General features: G+C 41.1%; 2 protein-coding genes across 3 annotated transcripts in view; one reads left to right on the top strand and one right to left on the bottom strand.

Annotated features, from left to right (window-relative positions):
- Positions 1–360: 360 nt before the first annotated feature.
- LOC133456432 (natterin-4-like) lies at positions 361–3,257 on the top strand. The gene is made up of 3 exons (XM_061734907.1): positions 361–421; positions 1,282–1,903; positions 2,813–3,257. The coding sequence occupies exons 1-3, from the start codon at positions 361–363 to the stop codon at positions 3,213–3,215; spliced, it is 1,086 nt and encodes a 361-aa protein (XP_061590891.1). The 3' UTR covers positions 3,216–3,257.
- Positions 3,258–5,379: 2,122 nt separating this feature from the next.
- The window catches only part of lamb2 (laminin, beta 2 (laminin S)), a 90,225-nt gene continuing 79,469 nt past the window's right edge, over positions 5,380–16,135 (bottom strand). For both annotated transcript variants that reach the window (XM_061736845.1, XM_061736844.1), the window contains 6 exons: positions 15,077–15,221; positions 13,806–14,013; positions 12,665–12,806; positions 10,825–11,001; positions 10,588–10,747; positions 5,380–7,839 (listed from right to left, as the gene is read on the bottom strand). In XM_061736845.1, coding sequence (XP_061592829.1) covers positions 7,703–7,839; positions 10,588–10,747; positions 10,825–11,001; positions 12,665–12,806; positions 13,806–14,013; positions 15,077–15,221 — 969 coding nt within the window. In that variant the 3' untranslated portion in view covers positions 5,380–7,702. The remainder of the gene's footprint in view (positions 7,840–10,587; positions 10,748–10,824; positions 11,002–12,664; positions 12,807–13,805; positions 14,014–15,076; positions 15,222–16,135) is intronic.

Here is a 16,135-nt window from a genome sequence, read left to right on the forward strand (position 1 = left end):
TTTTTTTACATGTACAAAAATAAAATAAATCAAATCAAATCGAATCTAGAAAGATCCTGGAAACATCTTGTGTTGTAATACATGTAATACTGTATAACAATCAACTATATAACTATATAACTATATAACTCCATCTGATACTTCAGTCACTACCCACAGTTCCACAGGTGAGGGGGAACATGGATCCCAGTCAGGTGTCTCTTCACTACAGCAGAACAGAGTCCACATGACTACAGACGCTGATCCACGTGTAGCTTTCACCTCCCAACGGTTTATTTCTGATCCACCTGTAGCTAATGGTTTATTTCTGATCCACCTGTAGCTAATGGTTTATTTCTTTGTTCCTCACAGCTGCCAGTGATGTTGCTGCTGCCTCTGTCGTCTGCCAGTCTCCTGGTGGGTGAGATCCAGGGCAGGAATGGTGAGAAGAAAGTGGGATTATGAATGTCTTTGCTTTTACATCTCCTGTGACTGATACGTGTGATTGTGCTGGTCTGTCTAGAGGTATTTCATGATCCACGCTGAGATTTGAGATCAGCTGGACTCAAACATTCCTCAACCTTTGCTCTGTTTTTGCACTTTTATTAGGGCCGAACACTGACAGTGCGAAGGCCCTATTGTATCTGTAGGAATTCTTCTTCTTCTTGTTCTGACAAAACAAGGGCCTTTTTTCCCCCTAAACGTGCCCCAAAAGTCACCAAATTCTGCACCAAGCCAGGCCTGGCGAAAAATGTGATATTTAATGGTTTGCATTAATGGGCGTGGCCTAATGGCTCAACAGCGCCCCCTAGAAAACTTTGTGCCTCAAGCCCCACAATACGGTTTGACGTACATGCACGAAAATTGGTACACACCTGTATCATAGCGCAACTTAAAGAAAAGTCTCTTGGTGCCATGGCCGAAATTGAACAGGAAGTCGGCCATTTTGAATTAATCGTGTAATTTTGGCGCAATTTATGCCATTCCTTCGGCCGCTTCTTCGCCCGAACCGTAACGTGCACCCAGGTGTGTTATACATCAAAATGTGCGTCTCCATCCTGCGACTACGCGCATTACTTTTCTCAGTCAAAAGCGTTACCGTGGCGACACTAGATGCCAAAAGCGCGTCCGCCCCTTCATCGGATTGGTCCGTATTTGATAGTTCCTACTTTCTGCCATAACTTTTGAATAGTTTGACATAAAAACTCGTGGTGGTGTCATCGGACTGATGTGTATTTTTGTAATTGAATGTGTTTAACGCTTTAATTACAGCATGTGCATATTTCTGCATGTGTCTTCCAGACTTGTCTGTGAACACAGATCCTGCGTCCTCCACCTTCGACTTCAACGGCAACCTGAAATGGAAGGTGTGGACCGGTTCTCTTCCAAAGGGAGCGGTCTCCATTGACAACACCTACGCCACACGCACCGACTTTGTCTGCAAACGCGAGTGTCGCGCCGGCTTCTACAACGCCGACATGGGTGCGTACTGCCACTACCCTGAAGACGGGGAAGAGCAACGCTCCTCCTCCTTTGAGATTCTCGTGAACGAAGACGACTTTGAAGTGGTTGAGTGGAAGGCGGCTTCATACGCTTCAGTGCCAGAATTCTCAGTCCGAACCTGCTCCACTGAAAGGATCTACGTAGGGAAGGACCAGTACGGTCTCGGGATGGTAGACAAGAGAATCGGAGCTTTTATTCTCCCTTGGAAAGGTACTGTATATCAATACACAGCCTACGAGGCCCTGACCATCACTCACGAGTTTGAGAGCCAGCACATCTTTGACGTCAAGTACCAGACCAAAAACTCTGAAATCGTTCAATTTGCTCCAAAGAACCTTCCGACCTCCACCCTCGTCAACAACGAATGCAGTCCAGTCACAAAGACGGTGACTGTCTCCAAGTCGACCAGGGAGGAGAGAAGGTTTGTTTTGTTTGTTTGTTTATTTGTTTTCACATATAAAAAACATTTGTAACATTTATAAAAGTAGAAAGAAAAGTGAAGGAGAAAGCCTAAAAACCCTCCAGGGGCTTGAGAAGTGGCTTTCTCCATTTACATCCAGAGCATTGGAAAGCAGATACAATTTATAACAATGGGGGGGGGGGGGGGGGGGGGGGCAGTATAACTAAATACAGAAACATTAAACAAAAATCAATACAAATGATAAGATTGGGTACACCTGGTTAAGTTGGAAGACCGTATGGGAAGTATTTATTGTTTAAAAGAGTTGATTTTAGAGCTTTTTTTAATTGATTGGATGAGAATTGCCATAGGTATGAAGGTAATGAGTTCCATATTTTTGATCCTCTGAAACCAATATTAAACTGAGATTGATTATCGATATATATTTTAGATGATTTGTTCAAAGAATGTGGTTTAAGACCAAAACATATGAAGTTAGTTTTTTTTTATGTTGAGCGATAATTTATTAGACCGAAACCAAACAGACAGCTTACCAAGTTCTTCATTCAGGACGTTTATAATGGTGTCGGGACCTTTATGAGAATAAAGGACACTTGTGTCATCTGCAAAAATGATTTTAGACAGTTTATCGGAGACATTTGAAAGATCATTAATATATATCAAAAATAACAAAGGCCCCAGAGTCGAACCTTGAGGCACTCCGCATTGCAAGTGAAGGGGTGGAGAATTAATTCCATTGTAAAATACAAATTGCTGTCCGTCTTTAAGATAACTCTTGAACTATAGAAATGCATTATTTTTTACTCCAATATGCGACAGTTTCTGAAGAAGAATATGATAATTGACTGTATCGAATGCCTTGGACAAGTCCAGAAAGATACCAATAGTATTTTCCTTTCTATCTATAAGGTGGGACATCGCCGGCTCCCTGGGGTTTGGAGTCAGGGCCACGTTCACCGGAGGACTGCCCCAGTTTTTCTCCGGCAAAGTTGAAGTCAGTGCCGACGTGACGTTCCCGTTCTCCGGAGGACAGACCATAAAAGACGAGTCCTCCAACACCGTCTCTACGACACTCACCGCCCCAGCAAACCACCGCTGCAAAGTCCAGATGCAGGGCATCATGTCCAAGAGCAACGTCCCCTTCACCGCACGAGTGAGCCGTTACTACGGAGACGGGGAGACCAAGTCCACGGTCGTCTCCGGGATGTTTCACAGCACCAGGATGGGAGAGATCCAGGCCGTGGTGGAGCGGTGCGAGCCGGTGGCCGACGCCAGACCTTGCTCTGTCCGGAAGTCGCCAGAGTCTAGTTAAAATCTTTGAATCTAAATCAATCTGATCAGGATTCACACGAGACCCAAACAGGAAGTTTATACGATACGTGCTAAAATCACCTCATGTATGAACAGTACTCGAGCTGTAAAAAAAGAATCAGGGGGGCTGGTGGATTTTATCATATGGGGACAGATAATTTGTGCTGATTACAAATAATATAATATATTACAAATAATAGCAGTGACCAAAACACCTGCAGAAATACTGCAGGAATGACATAGCAGCAGTTAAATGCAGCCTTCTGTAAGCTTTAAATATCCACTGGGCTTACATCAAATACATCAAAACACAACAATAAAAACACTTTTCTGAACTTATCAATATGACTCTGTCCTTCACAGGATAAGTAACATGGATCACTGCAAAAACTCAACATCTTAACAAGAATATTTGTCTTATTTCTAGTTAAAATGTCTCATTTTAGTAAAAAAAATCTCATTACACTTAAAACAAGACTCATCACTGGAAAAAACAACAATTTCCACCTGTTTCAAGTAGATTTTCACTTGAAATAAGTAGAAAAATCTGCCAGTGGAACAAGATTTTTTTGCTTGTAATAAGAAGATAAATCTTGTTCCACTGGCAGATTTTTCTACTTATTTCAAGTGAAAATTTACTTGAAACAGGTGAAAATTGTCAAATAAGTTATTTTTCTGGTGTTATTTTTCTGGTGATGACTCTAAATGTTGAAATAGCAGTAAAACCACATTCATTGATGAAATGACATAAGGGATGGAAAGGAGGGGAGGACAGTTTTACAGGGGGGATGATTTGGACCGTTTTTATTTCAGGGTGGATGCTATCCTCTCATCCCCCCTCAACTCCAGTACTGTGTATGCCTGAGATTTCAAAATGTTTTCTTCTCCCTGCAGAGAACAAAACCTACTTTCACCAATATGAGAAGAAGTACGGTACTTTGTCCGCTGGAACAGTCAATGAATTTGACACTTTTTGTTAATTACTGTAGTTATCAAATGATTAATGCTTGGCTGAATCATTTACCTTTTTATCGTTAACATATAAAGCATCATAGATGATTCTTATGATCAAATCATAAAATAGCAACGGACAGACTTTTTGCTGGGTGTTTATGCTTGTTTCATGATTAAACTCATTTTACCTTTGCTTTATATGTGATTGTGATTAATACATTGTAACAATAAAAAACTATAATGAACACCAAAACATGCTTTCTGTGTGGACGCTTTTCGGATAAGCTATGCATTTAACAAACCGAGGGTTTGTTAAATAACTATCCAAAGGAATAACTCAAGTAGCTCGACAGGATGTCAATTCATTAAACGTGTGGCTCATTCTTTTTACATTTGTATTACAAATAAAGACAGGTAAATACTACAAAATATATATCCACAAAGCTGTTCAGAAACAGACCAAAACAGCTTTTTTCTTTTAAACCAGGCTGTAAATATATTTATTTCTCCTGCAAAGTTGGAGATCAGAGGTTGAATCGCGTTTGGAGCCACCTGGTGGCCGGTAGGGGAACTGCAGTTTTTCTTACTTCAACGTTTTATTTAATAATTTATTTAATCTTTTGTAAGATGATTCACTTTGTAATGATTATTTTTGGAAATATTAATAATTATATAAAAGCCAAATGTGTAAAAAACACATTTAATCACAGCAGGAAGGAAAATATTCCTGACTGAATTGCAAAGAAAATAATTTCTGCACTCTTATTTTGTTAACTCCTTTATTTTATTAGCATATTATATTAATTATAATGAATCTTCAAAGGGAATCCCTTCTTTTAAGTCATTTCTACCTGAAGTTAATTATATGTGAATATATTGCGTGTAATAAACGAGTTAGTCGTTAACCGTTGCTCAGATTCGTGACCGTTATGACAGATGCACCTTTTTTAAAACACACCTTTACCTTCCAGGTGATGCGGTTATTAGGGTCCTGTACATCTTTATTTAAACCATTTCACCCTTAAAACACAGAAAGTGTTGAAGCAAATTAACTCCAGATGGAATCTCCAGAATGAGCCGATGAACCAGGACTTCAGGGCCGACATGTTTCCTCAGGAAATGTCACACCAACGTCGCCACGATGGATCCCAGTCAACTCAGAAAAACATCCAAAAATGACATTTTAAACCCAGAAAGAAAGACAAACCATGTTCAGAAGAAAGAAGCTGCAGCTTTGAGCTTTATTCACAACAGCGTACAGCGTGAAACCTGACAGGTTCTTTTGGTTTCTGTGTTTTTGCTTTGGTAGTTTTCAGGTATGTTCCTGCAGCTGAAACTGATAAAAAAAAAAACTTTTTGGTTTATTATATTTTTATCAAACACAAAGTCTCATGCACAACGTAAATATCGTATCAAATAATAAAGAAAATACCGTCACTTCAACAGAGCAACGTTTCTTTGCCGATCGTCTCAGAGAGGTTTGTTTCTGCCGCCACCGATCCGGTGAATCCGGATTTCAGCTCCACGGAGGTTAAAATATGTTTCAATTCACTTTAAAAGAACATTTTACTAATTTTGGGAAGCGTCGTTTAGCGACTGTGACCTCTCGTCGCCACTAGCGGCAAAAAATCATCTCTGGGGACTTTGTCGCCTCCTCCTGGTCGCCCCTGGCGACGGCTGCGTTTACGGCACCGTATCGTCCCGCGAACCCTCCAAACCTATTTGGACTGATTCCAGTTTTAAAAAATATAATTACTGGAAGCTTCAAATAGCGGCGTGGAAAGTTTCTGTAGACGCTGAACGAACATTTGGACGCGTTGGAGTGAAGGAAGTCGCTGAAATGTACGACGGAGTATTAGGGCCAAACTAAGACAAATAAAAAAAAAATTGGAAATTACGAGAATAAAGTCATAATGTTGCGAAAATAAAGTTGTAATGTTACGAGAATAAAGTCGTTATATTACGAGAATAAAGTCGTAATGTTACGAGAATAAAGTCGTAATGTTACGAGAATAAAGTCGTTATATTACGAGAATAAAGTCGTAATTTATGAGAATAAAGTCGTAATATTACGAGAATAAAGTCGTAATGTTACGAGAATAAAGTCGTAATTTATGAGAATAAAGTCGTAATATTACGAGAATAAAGTCGTAATTTATGAGAATAAAGTCGTAATATTACGAGAATAAAGTCGTAATATTACGAGAATAAAGTCGTAATTTATGAGAATAAAGTCGTAATGTTACGAGAATAAAGTTGTAATTTATGAGAATAAAGTCGTAATATTACGAGAATAAAGTCGTAATTTATGAGAATAAAGTCGTAATATTACGAGAATAAAGTCGTAATATTACGAGAATAAAGTCGTAATATTACGAGAATAAAGTCGTAATATTACGAGAATAAAGTCGTAATTTATGAGAATAAAGTCGTAATATTACGAGAATAAAGTCGTAATATTACGAGAATAAAGTCGTAATATTACGAGAATAAAGTCGTAATATTACGAGAATAAAGTCGTAATTTATGGGAACTCTAACAGGAAGAGCATCTTCTCCCTGTGTTAAAATGAGGAATATTGAGCCTCTTGTGAAGTTATATTCTGGTTACGACTTTATTCTCATAATATTACGACTTTATTCTCATATTATTATGACTTTATTCTCGTAATTTCCAATTTTTTTTGTCTTAGTTTGGCCCTAATACTCAAAACAAACAAAACAGAGGAAGTTCTTCCGAACAAAAAAGGTCTCGCCGGCGCCGGTCGACCTGGCAGAGCTGCACCTCCCTGAACGAACACCAGGGGGCGCGTTGGGCGTTTCTCATAAAAACGGGGCGCGGCCGCGCGTCTCCGAGTCTAAACGAAGGCGAACCGCGGCGGCGATCACGCGCTCAACTGATCCACAGTTAAACGGCCTGGAGAAAAAAGCGGTTGCGCCGGATTCGGATCTGCAGCTGACGTGAAAAACAAACCTGCAGCGTCGCTAACGAGAGTTAGAGTCGTTACGCCGAGATAACCGTCTCCTGCAGCAGAAGCAGCGCAGGAATCTGGATTTACTTGTGTTTGTCTAATGCCGTTGCCGTGGCGATGGCGGCCCAAGAAGTTTGGATTATTTGAAAGTCAGTGACAGTATAAATAATAATTATAATAATGATGATGACGATGATGATGATGACGATGAGCGCCTGCTCTAAAACAAACACGCCGACGCGACTGTTCACATGATCAACGCTACTGTTAAAAAGATAAAAAAACTTAACAGATTCAAAACAAAAATCAACCCGCAGATGGTTTTAAATCTGTGCATTAGTGTTTCATCTGAATATTAAAACATTTAAACATCTCCATTCAAGATTCCTTTCAAAATAAAAGCAGAAATAATGTGCAGACATGAATTTCAAAGTAAAATATGTGCTCGTTGACAGACGACACGCTCACTTCTGGTTATATTCACGGATTAAACGCACGCCGGCTTGCAGAGTGTCTTTAGTTCCAGCTGATTGTCGGTTAGCTGCGTGTTTGGGGGGTGGGTTTTACTGGCAGGTGTTGTAGATCCGGATCTGCTTGTTGATGTCGTGCAGGATTCCCCTCATCTTCTCCTCCAGCCCGTCCAGCTGCCGGGCCTTTCCCTCCAGCCGCCGCTGGTTCTCCTCGTAGCTCTTCTCCAGCTCTGCAGGGAAAGCAGGAAACGTTACGCTGCTGGACGATCAGGAGCTGCTGGAGCATCAGACGCTGCACTGCGCTACTCTGGGATGCTTTTATTCTGAATTAACAAGCTGATAATGTTCAGTTTGGGATGAAACTGGACAAAACCTGGATGGAAGTTGTTTAAAGTTTAACCTGCAGCTAACACGCACCACAATATACCGTAAAACTTCAAATAATGGCCAAGTCCCTAATTGACAATTTTTCACCCTTCTGACCAATCAGAAACATCTTTCTCCTTCACTGGATCCGGTTTATCCGGTTGGACCAAACAGCCGCGCCTCTCGTTTTTACTTGCCTTGTATCAACATTTAAATCACTGGATTATTTTTTTTAAACATTATATTAGTAAAAATGAACACTTCTAGTGTGGTGAGGATGTATTTTTAGCGTATTTTTATCACCAAACTGGCAGAAATCCGATCCGTTCTTCCAAAACAAAGTCGGCTCGGCAGCAGCTACAACCCATAACTACAACAGAGAAATCTTTTATTTATTTATCTTTAAATGGTTAAGTGGTGTGGTCGGGGCTGGTAAAAGGAATAGATTTAATCCCAAAACCAACTGTAAATCATGAAAAATGTCTGATTTGGATAGAGCTATGTGGACGGCCGCACCTTCCACCGTTCTATCAGCTAAACTCATCAAAAGATCTAATTTTCTAATCAGTTTTTTAAACTCACTCCACGGTACCTGAAGTACTTTTTATTTATATCTAGTTGCTGTTGATTTTCTTTGGTACAATAATCAGAAATAAAGTGATGTAAAACCCTGTTTTTACCATGGAAGTGGACGGAGAGATGACAACCACCTAGCAACGGGGGCGGGGCTTGATAAAGGTTCAATTATCCGCCAGGTGTAGCAACATATTTTTTATATTAAACATCCCAAATAAAGGCCAATAAAGGTCAAACATTGTTTTTCTGTTGGCCAAAAACATATTCATACATACAGGTCAGAACCAGTCAGAGCTGATGGGAGAACCACGTATAACTAGATATTTCTTCTTCTTGTCACTAAGGCCCTGTCCCAATACTACCACTACCCCTACTTTTCAGCACTACCCCTAAATTTTGCGCGTTCCCGTGAGGGTAGTGGTTCCCAATTCCTCTTTCCACCTAGGGGTAGTGAAGAAAACTAGTGTAGTGGATATGAATCTGGCCCTACCTAACCCCCTAGTGCAGTGGTTCCCAAACTGGGGGGCGCGGCGCTATTGTAGGGGGGGCGCGGCGAGGTTGGAAGGTAGATTTATTTTAAAAAAATAAATAAAATTAAAGATTTTTTATTTCTTTAAGATTTTGCCTTCAATACATATGTGCAGTGAGAGAGAGACAGGAAATAGGGGGAAGAGAGAAGGGGAATGACATGAAGTAATGGTCTGGCCAGTGGGAATCTAACCAGGACCTGCTGCTTCAGGTCCCACAACTACCCGGTGCTACTGGAAGGAAGATGCATGTGGTAATCTCTCACCTGCAACCGGTTTGAGAGGATCTGTAACATGAACAAGCCCACCCCACTCACTGAAAAGGTGTGGGGATTAAAACTGACATTTTTGCAGAGCAATTGTTGAAATTTTGATTATTTGTTTAACTGTTACTGCTGTTTTTCAAAAATATGTTGAAAGTAATGCATACTGTTGTACAGTAAAAAGGAAAAAAAAAAAGAAATGTGTTGCACACATGAAGCAAGCCCACTCACATCACTGAAAAGATGTGGGGATTAGGTGTAATTTTTGAAGAGCAAATGTTCAGATTTTGGCTCCTGTTTGTATTCTTGTTGTTGTTTCAATCTCTGGGAGCTGGTCAGGTTGAAAATCTATTTTTACAGAGATGGACAGTTTTTTCGCACATATGTTCAATATATTAAATAAATTGCAGTCGCATTTGAATGCAAAAGATGTTTTGTGTCTGTGTTGGGGTCGGGGGGGGGGCTCGAAAATTCTGTTACGTACAAAAGGGGGGCCTGGCAAAAAAAGTTTGGGAACCACTGCCCTAGTGTTTTCCGATGCTGACTAGCTGATCTAGGGACAGAAAAATTTCCCAGAATGCTCTTCATCGTCATTTGCGGACTGAATAAAAAAAAAACAACATGGGACATTTCTTATTCTTTAGTGAATAAAATCAATATTTTGAGTTAGTTTCTGCATAAAAATGCATTTTGATTACATTTCTAGCGAGAAATATATATTTTACTTTCATAATATTCACTCAGTGAATGTACATAATCACTCGTTTGCCCGTTGTATCTTCAGATGTCGCCAGAATAAAGTCTGATTTATGGTTCCGCGTTACACCAACGCAGAGCCTACGGCGTAGGTTACGCGGCGATGCGCGCCGTACGCCGTACCCTATGCCGTAGACTCTGCGTCAATTTAACGCGGAACCATAAATCAGCTCCGGAGCCGGCAGGCAGAAATCCCGAAATTTTCGGAGCAAATTTCTTAACAGGCATAGCTACAACTGTTAGATTTCATCTATTAAACCAACATTTATCTTCCTAAATGATTTATTTCAGCCAGCGGTAATTCTCCACAGAGTTGGAGGTTTCTCCCCGGGACGACGGCGCAGCGCGATCACGTCTGTACTCCGGCTGCTGCTCCGAGCCGGCGGCTCTTCTCATCTCCGAAAACATAGGGTCAAATTTCTTAACAGGCGTTATTTGGATAAACTGAGCCCAGGTTAACGTGCGACTAACGTGCGGCTAACGGCGGTACCTGCTAGCCGCTGCAGCTTGTCCTGAGCGTCCTTCAGCAGCTCCTTGGCCTCCTCCCGGATTCCCTCGGCCTTCTTCTTGGCGTCCAGCACCACCTTGGCCTTGGTGTCGACCCGCTGCTGCACCTCGTTGAACTTATCCATCAGCTGGCCATCCAGGATCTGGGACGGAGGAGGGTTTTAGTTTCATCAGGTGACCCGTGGGTGCTCTGAACCAGAACCAGAGCTCGTAGCCGTACCTGCACCGCCTCGTTGGCCTTGTCCCGGGCCATGGTGGCCGTCTCCTCGGCCCGGGCCGCCGCCATGCTGTTGTTGGCCCGTTTGGTCTTCAGCAGGTTGATCTGGTGGCCCAGCGTGCCCAGCCGGCCCACGGCGTCGTCCAGGTCCTTCTCGCTGGTGGTCGTCTCCGACTCGATCTGGGCCAGAGGAGGGAAGAGGAAACTGAGACCCGGGTTTCCTTCTGGCCCGACGGCCTCACAGGTTTAGTCAGACCCGGTTCAGCCCAGGGACGGAGGTTCAGCTCATCTGTCATGGTTATTATTGTTGTTTTATAATAATAAAAACAACAAAAATAATAATTATCATTATCAACATTCTTCTTATTATTATCAGTTATAATTATTATTGTTTTTATTATCATTATTGTTATAATTATTGTTAGTAATTATCATCGTTATTATTATTATATTCATTATTATTGTCATTATTATTATTAGTGTAATATTTTTTTATTATAATACTACTAATAATTAATAATTATTATTTTGTTATTATCATCATCATTATTATTATTATAATTATTAGTATTATTATAATAATAAATAATTATTATACATTTTTATCAGGGATGCCCCGATACCGATACTGGTATCGGGGCCGATACTGCTCTCATAAACTCGTACTCGCAAAAATTCTCCGATACCAGGCACCGATACTTCATTGTTGTTGTAGTTACTGGTTAGCGCCACTAGGGGGAGATGTTCCCCGGGTCAGTCTGCAGCCTGGCTGAGCTACAGCAGCTCTGTAGCTTTTCCATGTTTCAGTCAATTCTATCTTCCTTAATTATACAAACTGGATGGTTGAGTATTACCCTTACTCACAGAGAACTTTATTAAACACTCCACGTAACTCACAGTACAACATAAACAATCCCATTGTTACATTCCGGTTAGCCGCATTAGCCTGCAGTCTGTTTTGCTTCTGTCGTCGTCCCTTATTTTGAAATATGTCCACCCTGCTGACGTCCTGCTGCATTAATTGTCTTCTATCTTGCCTGAAACGGCTCTGCCAGTCTCACTCACGGGTATCACTCTATATAACCGGACTGTAACAATGGGATTGTTTATGTTCTTCTTCTTCTCTGTTTTATTGGCGGATCGCAACCAACTTTAAGGTGCATACCGCCACCTACTGTACAAGAGTGTGTATGATTTCATTTAGCCTGTTTTTTTAATTCTATATGATTGTTTATGTTGTTTCACACGGACGGCTTCAGGTGAAGCACCGCACATGCTCAGTTGATGTTCCTGCAATGAGACTAAAGCGCGGAGGAAAGACCGACTGGCCGAGTTTAGTTTAAAATTGAATTTCTGTTGCAAATAAAACCTGTCTTCCAATTCATTGCATTTTTAGCCTAGTTATTTTTGTGGTAGAAGTATCGGATCGGTACTCGGTATCGGTGAGTACACAAATTAAAATACTCGTACTCGTACTCGGTGTGAAAAAAATGGTATCGGGGCACGAGTTAAATTATATTTTCAAATTTTATAAAAACAAAGACATCAAAAAGGTTTTTTATGTCAAATTGTTATAATTGATACCAACATTTATCTTTTAAGACCTACATGTCTTAATAGCCATGGTTCCCTTTAAGGACGTGGTGAAACGATGCAGCGACTGTGACACCGGTGGCCAGCAGGGGGAGCTACGACCAGAAAACTGAGGTTTTTGTTTATTTGATTTGACTTAAAGCTCAAATATAATAACTTCATAATCACACATTTGATTCGTTTGCTGTTATAATCTCTCCTGCATCCTGGCAGGAACAGGAAGTGATCAACCTGGCCCCCGGTCCATCACCTCTGCCAGCCGGTTCTCCGTGTCCCCGATGTCGGTCCTGGCCCGGGCGATGGCCTTCTCCGCCGAGGTCTGGGCCGTCTGGGCGTCCAGCAGGGCCTGGGTCACCGTCTCGGCGGCCGTCTTCACGCCCTCGGCGTGGTGCCTGCACCGCAACAACAACAACAACGAGGTGTCATTGAGAAGAGCATTGCAGTACTTAACAGAGAAAAACAGGCCCGTCCACATTCTTTACTGTCACTAGTTCTTCCATATTTCACTTACTGTGCAGAAATTTAGAGCAATAACTATAAAACCAGGTTCCACTCATTACTCAAACTTCAAAAGAGAGAAATACGATACATTCATAAGGCTGGATATGGATCACACTAACTCACTATTCTTACAGTCTAAAGTACTAAAACTCATGGATCTAGTGGCATTTCAATCTGCACCAGTAATGTTTAAAGCTAAAATCATTCACTACCGGATAATATTCAGAAATTATTCATTGGGAGGGAAGGGGGTTATCGTTTAAACTTCAAATCTTTATTCATGCGTACAAGAAAAATACGTTTTTGTGTATCAGTTTGTGGAATTAAACTGTGCAATGGTTTGATTTTGGAGTTAAAAGAATGTACAAAGAAACAATTTAAGATTAAATATAAAGAAATAGTTTATTTGAGGTATAAAAGTGAAGACTGTTTTTAAAGATCAGCAGCTGTGTGTGTTCTGATATTTATCATGTTGTCTTTGTGTGTTTATATACTTAGATATACGTATTATATTTATATCATAGTTATATTATATTTATGATAGAGCTTACATCTTGAATTAAACTAAATTAAAAATAAAATTTTTGTAAAAATGATATATATTTATACAAATTAGTGTATAGTACAAAAATAAATACAGACATATAATTTATGTTTAGTTGTGTAAAGGGGGTGGGATTAAATAAGTTTATACTTCCTCCCACTCCTTTTGGAACATGTAACTGAAATATGTGTTTTGATGTGTTTTTTTTCTTTACGTATGCCCACCTGGATTTGTTTTCTTATCTTTTTTCTTATCTTTTTTATACATGTTCGAAATAAACAAAAACGAACGAAGGAATTGACAGCCCCCAGACCCCCCAGACCCCCCAGACCCCCCGGGCCGGTACCGAGCTCTCTTGGCGTCCAGCAGCAGCCGCTCTGCCCCCCTCACGTCCTCCTCCGTCTCCTGCAGGATGTTGTTGACGTTGGCCAGACTCCGGACCCGGTCCTTGATCTCGTCGGCCAGGAGCCGGATCTGCAGCGGCGACGCCGGGATGGAGAGTTCCAGCACGTGGTTGGCTATCGCCTCGATGCTGTCGGGGTCGGCCCCCTCCTCTACGGGGGGAGAGGAGGAGAAGAGTCAGGGGGGAAAGTTGCTTTCTCAACGAAAATTAGGACTAAATATCGTCGTCAATGAACCTTTATCACCTGAGGAAAACCAGACGAGACGAAAATGCAGGTCATGTGACGATAACGTTGATTAAATATATAATGCAATATTGTAGAGGAATAAATACCAGACTAAAATGTGGATTACAAAATTAAAACTCTGCTAAAATGTGTCTTAATTTTCGTTGATCAAAACGAGACAAAATGTTCTAACAAAGATCCTTAATGTTCATACACTTTTCCTTTGAATTTCGCCTAAACTGTAAACAGCAGCCTAAAGAGACCTCGGTATGTTGTAGTCCACAGAGTCTTTTAACGTTGGATCGACGTCTCTGTGATATCGCGTTGCTGAGCCACAAACATCCACATTCCGTTAGCATCAAATTAGCATAGTTGATGAGACTAAAATATGTTGTAGTACAACGCGTCCCGGGTTTGCCAACGTTGTAACGATGTCTCTACAATAACCTGTTGTGTAGCAACAAGCGTCAAAATTCGAATTTACATTTTTTTTTTTTTCCAAAGTTTTCAAAGTTTTTTTCAAAGTTTAAAACCTCCAAAACTGTAATAATTAACATAACGAGGTTGTACGGTCCTTTAGTGCCAATCGGGCCGAGTGTTTGAACTTTTGAATTATTTCCCTACGATAAAGTATGACTGAGTAAAAAGGGATGGAATTTTTGCCCTTTTTTTTGCTTGCTAGCCGCTAGCGTTGCCATGGTAACACTTTTGACTGAGAAAAGTAATGCCCATCGAGGCACGATGGAGACACATGTAATGATGTATGCCATGCATGGGTGCACGTTGCGGTTTCGCATTAACAGACGAAAAAGCGTGCAGAATAATAATAATAATAATAAGCTGAGTATTTTCTGGATACTAATATATTGCCTTCATTTTCATGTTTTTCCTCGTTTTTTCGGGCGTGTTTTATTCTTTGGGGATGTTCGAGGTCATGCTGTACACTTTTGCGACAGTAGCATTAGTCGTCTTGGGCCGTTAGACTCACGCGTGAGGAACTCCCGGATCTGCTTGATCAGGTCTCTCAGCTGGTTGTTGGATCTCTCCACCTTGGTCTTGGTGGCCGAGGCTTTTTCCAGCGCTGCCCGGGCTCTGCTCCGCGCATCCTCCGCCTGGGACTTCGCCTCGGCCACCTGGAGGGAAGAAGGAGGGGTGAGACCGGCCCGAACACCTGACCCGACCACCGAACCACCCGACCAACTGAACCGACAACTAGAGATGCACCGATCGATCGGCAACCGATCGGGATCGGCCGATAATGTCAGTTTGGATCAGAGTTCTCAAAATAATAATTCAAATCCAACCTGATGATGTTTACAACAACAAACCGCCTCCACCGCTGTGTTCCCAAACCTGGGACCTGAGGGGGCGTGGCCGGCCTCACTGGTATGGGAGTTTTAACTAGGGATGGGAATTGATAAGATTTTTTCGATTCCGATTCTCTTATCGATTCTGCTTAACGATTCGATTCTTTATCGATTCTCTTATCGATTCTCATTTGGAAAAAAGGAGAAGAAACAATTTTAGTATCAACTTTGTTTTAATAAAACAAAGTTGATACTAAAATTGTTTCTTTGTTTCAATTTCTTTGTTTCTCCGATCTTTTTTGTTCAAAGATATAAAACTTATATCTTTGAACAAAAAAAATATAAGTGAGGTCCAAAGACGCCCCCAGCCTTGGGCTCCTCGATGGTGCCAGGGGGTCCCCACAAAATGATTTGTAATATACAGTAAAATATGTATTTAATATAAAATAATAATAATAAGATAAATATTCCTCTGTAGAAATTAATGAAAAACAACAAATTACTTTGTAGCAATTGCACAAGAATGTCCAGTAACATGTTCAACACCACAAACTTAGTCCCTGCTTGGTAACATTCATCTATTCTGGCCAGATACTCTTCCCTGCCTTGATGAAAGGAGAATCTAGTGGTAGATGCTCTTTAACTTCTCCATAGATGAGCTGACGAGCTGCAGCTGTGTCAGGAGCTCCGCCGTCCGCCGGAGCGCAGCTCTTCTAAAGCATGATTTATGGTTCCGCGTT

This window comes from Cololabis saira, chromosome 12 (genome assembly GCF_033807715.1).
Source record: "Cololabis saira isolate AMF1-May2022 chromosome 12, fColSai1.1, whole genome shotgun sequence".
Classification (NCBI taxonomy): domain Eukaryota; kingdom Metazoa; phylum Chordata; class Actinopteri; order Beloniformes; family Belonidae; genus Cololabis; species Cololabis saira.